Source organism: Schistocerca gregaria, chromosome X, assembly GCF_023897955.1.
Source record: "Schistocerca gregaria isolate iqSchGreg1 chromosome X, iqSchGreg1.2, whole genome shotgun sequence".
Classification (NCBI taxonomy): Eukaryota; Metazoa; Arthropoda; class Insecta; order Orthoptera; family Acrididae; genus Schistocerca; species Schistocerca gregaria.
The window spans coordinates 519,752,890-519,758,889 of record NC_064931.1 but is presented as its reverse complement, the minus strand read 5'-3'; the positions used below and the strand labels follow the sequence as shown (position 1 = coordinate 519,758,889).

The 6,000-nt window shown below is 36.5% G+C and overlaps 1 protein-coding gene across 2 annotated transcripts in view; it reads left to right on the top strand.

The window, feature by feature from the left end:
• Positions 1–691: 691 nt before the first annotated feature.
• LOC126299148 (protein arginine methyltransferase NDUFAF7, mitochondrial) overlaps positions 692–6,000 on the top strand; it is a 70,299-nt gene continuing 64,990 nt past the window's right edge. The window contains exons 1-2 of one of the 2 annotated variants that reach the window (XM_049990916.1): positions 692–1,107; positions 1,180–1,389. In XM_049990916.1, the coding sequence (XP_049846873.1) occupies positions 1,054–1,107; positions 1,180–1,389 (264 nt within the window). In that variant the 5' untranslated portion in view covers positions 692–1,053. The remainder of the gene's footprint in view (positions 1,108–1,179; positions 1,390–6,000) is intronic. The other variant, XM_049990917.1, reaches the window with a different exon arrangement.

Sequence of the window (6,000 nt, the reverse complement as noted above, 5' to 3'; positions counted from 1 at the left end):
TCAGCTTCTGATAAAGTACACTGAATAAAGCCGGACGGCTCTTGTCGTGTCAACATTCATCTTAAGAACAGAAGTAATCACAAGCCATTACTTACGATTACAGCACTATAATATTATAGATGTGCAGATCAAATATCAAGCGTAGTAAAACTAAGTCATGGCTTGTGATTATTTGTGTTGTTTAGATGGACGCCGAATATGATAAGATACATTTGGCATTATTAAGTGTACTTAATCAGCATCTGAGGTAAAAAATTAATACTTTCTGAAGAAGACAATTTTAAAATTGTCGAAACATAGGTCAAGTGTTCAAATAAACCTTTATTTGCACCATGTTGGCTGAATGTTTCAACCTCTCCAAGTTTACTGTCACATAGCTGCTGAAGTTGCAGCCATGTTTAGGAATGTAGAAAAAAATATTATTTTTCATCAAACAGTAAATACATTAGTCATTATAAAAAGATATTTACGATGATGACTATGGGACATTCAAATGACTGACTAACAAACTTAACTGCTAATGCAACATCTACACTGCTCCTACAATTTTTCTCATCTACATATCATTTGAGCGCCAATTTCGTTATTCTCGAGAGCCATAATAGATCTTCCACTAGCCTGGTCTTTCTTCTGGTGTGTATTTTCAATAGAGTTAAAAGACAACATGTAGTGAGGATACACTTTTTGTGGTGCAGTGCTGCTAGCATTCGGCATGTTTCTAATCCTTTGTTCATAAGGCAGTTTCCTACCCGAAGTGCATGCCCGGTATTACGACTACAGAAGGAAGACCATTCGTTCGAAGATGGGCTCCAAGTGTCCATAGAATAACGACATGAATTTTTGACAGCTTTCGCTTTAATTTCAGTATATCGATATCAACTGATTTCTGTTTCAGTTAACTTTGAATGTCAAAGATGTACACTTTATTTACTGATTGTTTGTAAACAGTGGCGTGGGCGTTTGATTTGAAAGTATACGACTCGGAGAAGATATACTCTTTTTGCTTTTAAACAAAGTGACATAGATTTGTCTCTTTCCAGCTTCAATGAAGAAATGTTTACCAAACTTAAGAACACGCTGTCACGTCTTATAGCTGTAACTCAGAAGGTAAAATATATATATTGGGCTTTAATAATGTTCAATCTTGATAGAAAATGTATTAATGTACATTAATTACAGAGGTTCTGCCAAAATAATGGACAACACGAGAAGAATGGAATGTTTCTCTATTTGAAGGACAGAATTAAAGCGGGTGGACCTTTGACCGTTGCAGAGTACATGAGAGAGTGCTTGACGAACCCAAAGTATGGGTATTATATGCATCGTGATCCGATTACGGAAAAGGGCGACTTCATTACCTCTCCTGAACTTAGTCAAATGTTTGGTGAGGTATGCATAAATTTGAATATTCTCTATAGTTCTGCGCACCCAGTCCCATACCGTTGGTTTATTGTAGTGGTAAAGGGTTACATGGCAATTTTCACACAACTAAACGGACCTAAAATTTGTTTTATACTTTTAAAAATTACCAGCTGTATTAAAATTACATTTGATACCAACTATTGCTTCTTAATTCGCTTTTCATAGTGTAGAATTTTATTTATATCAAGTGGACAAATTAGTCTTTTTTTCCGTATGATTCAATCATTATTGCCGAGCAAAACAAAGATGCGCCAACGGGGAAAATAATAAACGGTGTTATTGTTAAAGCTGTTGATAGATTTTGCACAAACGTACTGGCTATTAATTTGGAAATAAAATCCACGTAATTTAGTTGCATACTGTCAAAATTGATCGATCCTTTATTAATGTAGTGTGTCTTCAAAAAGTAATAAACCGGGTGGAGGGTCTAGGTCCATGTGGAAAACTGAAGAGGAAAAACCCCATAGTAGACATGTTGAAACATTTAGGTTCTGATACTTTTGCCATAAGACACTTTGACAGATAATTTTGTGGTGACAGACTGACCTGCTGTATAACTTGAGTTGTAGGTTAGTTTGGTAGGTGATAATTTGGTTATGGGTTGGCAGAGCCAATGAATGTGGTGGTGATAGATCATTTAGGTCATAGTGGAGATAACCCCTTTTGTCTAGTGTTATGAGCATTGTATAAACTGTTTCTTTAACAGTGAACAGTGTTGTCCACCACAAAACTCAGTAATGAATGTACATACTGTGTTTTTGTAGTCGTAATGCCAAGATTTTGGGAAGGCTGCGGCAATATGTGCTTGGATGTACATGACATGAGTCTCTCAGTGCATTGTTGTGCTATGAAAATTTGCTTTCAAACTGACATATTGGCCCTGAAGATTATACCATTAAAGCATGGAAATAACTGGAATGTGCTGATATTGAGACAGTGATGCAACTAAGACAGAATATAATTCATAATGCAAATGTTGCTGATGATACCCTAATCTCCAGTTTCTGGAGAATATGATCCTGATTCAACTTGCTGTGTATGTGAACACCTAAAATTCAGAGGAGTACACTTGCTTTATAGTTGTTTGTTATGCATTATACAGATTTTCCCTGGATTCGTACAGTTTGTGTGGAACTGAGTGAAACTAGGTTTATTCAAGTTTATCAAGAAAGAGTTAACAATGAATCACAACATAATTTCTTTCAGCATGTCGGTGATGTTAGATACTATGTCACTAGTAGACACACTATCTACCACACTGCTTGTATCATCAGCAAACACTGCACTGTTCTATTTTTTGCTTATTGTTGAAGGTAAGTCATTGATATGTGTAAGAAACAGCAAAGGCCATTGAATATGTTCTAGAGGGTCTCTGAGACATATTATGTCCCATCCAGAGTCCACTAAATCTTTAGGAGTACTCTCTGAGACATCTAGAACTGTCTTCTGCGTTCTGTCTGTGAGGTATAATTTTAGCAAGTTATGTACTGATCACTAGATTCCATAATGGTGGTTCTTCTCTGTGTATCTTGATACATATGCTGTGGACTGCCTTGGACAGATCACAGAAGATGCCAGTTAGCAACTTTTTACAGTCTGGTTTTTCCAAGACATAATTTGTGAATGAATAAATGACTTCCTGTGTGAAGACTCCATTTGGAAAGCCAAATCTGCAGTCTGCTTTCAATGTGTAGTTTCACATGATACAAGAAAATCCTTTTGTATGATAGTTTTTCCAGAATGTTAAAAAATGCTCTCAAGAGAGAGATAGGACAATAGTTAGTGATACTCATTTCATCTCTCTGATCTGACTACATCATATTTCATTCTCTGTGGATACACTTCTTGGTATAGGGATGTGTTGCATATGTGAACCAACACCTGTGGATACACTCTGTGGTGTAGGGATGTGTTGTATGTGTGAGCCAACACCCTGCTCATCTCAATACAATAGGCTGTCAGTAGCTTACTGGAGATACTATCTATACTTGCAGCATTTTTGCTCTGCAAAGTACCCACAATTTTTTTGATTTTTTTAATGGTGATAGGGATAACACCTATCTTATTTAAGTACATGGAGAAGTTATGTTTTAATACACTTGTGGCTTCACATAAGAAACCACTGCAATCTATTTGATCAGCAACAGTTAGAAAGGGGGGTTTGTTTAAGGTTTCAGAACAATGATTTTGACACTAGTCAAGGGAAGAGCATGTGTTTCTCTCTTCACTGCATTACAGATGGTTTTGATTTGATAATTTGACCTGTTAATTTAAGACTTTATGCGCAGATTTTGGACTACCTGATTGAACATAGAAGTTTGGTTCCACCTCCCTCCAGTCGACATATCTCAACACATGATTGCTAACAATAATATATCTGAAGATTATTTTATCTGTTATGGATTGAGGACTCTTGATTGTATAGATGTATAACAACAAGAAAACAGAATACAACCTATCAAAATTTCACCAAATGTGCATCTTGTCTATCTGTAACCTGTTTTAGGACAAAGCTCATCTTTAGATTGTGGCATACATTTTGTAATCAATTTTACGTGCCTCTAATGAGAAGAAAGTGGAGCACAAAAGTAATACATCAGCACATGTTTCTGTTAGTCTTGAGAATCAGTACAATGGAGAACTGAATGGTATCATTTAGTGATGTGGGCTCCACCCATACCTATATTTGCTGATGTAGAAGCTTACCATTCCATCCTTACACCTTGTTTTATTGTATCAGGAAGTTGGTGAATGTCCAAACAGTTTCAATTGTTCATTCAGTGGGAGAAGGAAAGTGACTTCCTACATTCATGATGTCATTTCATTTACCCTTTCTTTTGGCAATAATGATGTACTTTCTACTTCTACACTGTGAGCGTACAGTTCACTCTGACCATTCACTGTCAGCTGTGTAGGGCTAGTGTTGACTTGTCTCATGGGCTGTACCAACCATCTTCCAACAGGAGTGATGGTTTTCTTTATGGCACAATTTACTGAGTGAGATGGTGTGGTGGTAAGACACCACTCACATTTGGGAGGATGGTGGTTCAAATTCCAGTGTGAAAACTGAACAATAGGTTTCCATGATTTCCCAAATTCACTTAAAGTGAATTTCGGGATGATTTCTTTGAAAGGGCATGGCCAATTTCCTTCCTCAGTCTGATCTCGTGCTGCATTGCTAATGAACTCATTAATGACGGTACTTTTATTCCTAATCTTTTGTCTTACAAAGATAAAAACATTTCCAAGACTGTTACAATGGATAAATATAAAAGTAAGAAATTAGAGAAAGGAATGATTTGAAGATGAATCCAGAGTTTCTTACATAAACCTAGGTAAAAGGCTCAAGACCCATCTCAAATAACATTAGACCTAAATCCTCCTCCTATCACTAATTCACATAAATATCTTGAGCACTATGGAATTTTGTGTAGACCATAAAACGTATTGGGTATACTTGGTTGTAGGCTACCAACTGTCTGCTTTGACCACTGACGTAGTTCTACTGCACTGTGATGTGTTGTGTGATATCATTGACCGTAGTGTGTTTGTTGTGTAGTGGAAATGAAATGTTGTTGTATAGGGGGTGGTGCATAAAGAGGTGCTGTCCCCTAATAGTTTAATTATGTGGTGGCAATGTGCTTGTTTTAATGTGCTACAGTCGTCATGGTGTGGAGTGGTGGCATAATGAAATATGTTGTGCAGAATGTTGTCATATAAAACAGAATATGTCATAAAATTGAAACTGTACTCTTAGGTGCTTGCTGAACTACTGTGTGAGTGGATCATTGTTTCTAATTAAAACATGAAAGAAGTTAGGTGGATCAGTGTTTATTAATATGCTGAACATGCAACTCTGTTATTTATAAACATTGAGCCACCTGCCTTCTCCCATGATTTTTAACTAAAAAAACATTGATCCAACTACGACATATATAAAAAACGATTTTCTCATGGGTTCCATCATCTTGTCCTATCCAACTCATCATTCACTGCACATACCTTTACCAGTTGCACCATGCAACAGAAAATCTGCCAACATCATAAGTGCACTTTTGCAGTAGGGTTTAGCTATTTAGGTTATCTGGAGATACTGTGATCTTATGGTGATTTTTTTAAATTTTTTGACAGTTCCAGTTTTTTTTTTTCTCAGGAAGTTACATCTTCAACAGTGTTGTTGTTTTTTATTATGGAATTTTTAGTTTGTCCCCGTCCAAAAACCCATTTCTCCCACAGTTGTCCCGCTAATTGGGTTTAATCAGTGTATTGGTTCGCATAGTTCTTGTGTTTTTGCAGATGTTATGATTGATGTTTTGGTCAGCATTTTGGATATGCTCGAAACAGGTTGAGGAATATTATGCGTATCAATATATCCATATCTTGCATTTGCACATGCAATGCACCTACTTAATTAAACACTCTGCCACATCTCACCATTGTTTTAAAAGTGTTCTGCAATATAATGTGAACTTTTAACTTATGCCTACTGTGCACCAGCTATTACAGATTGTGCAGCAAACACACAGGATATCCCAAACCTTATATGGATGACAGAGAATCCTGAACTGAGCATTTGAG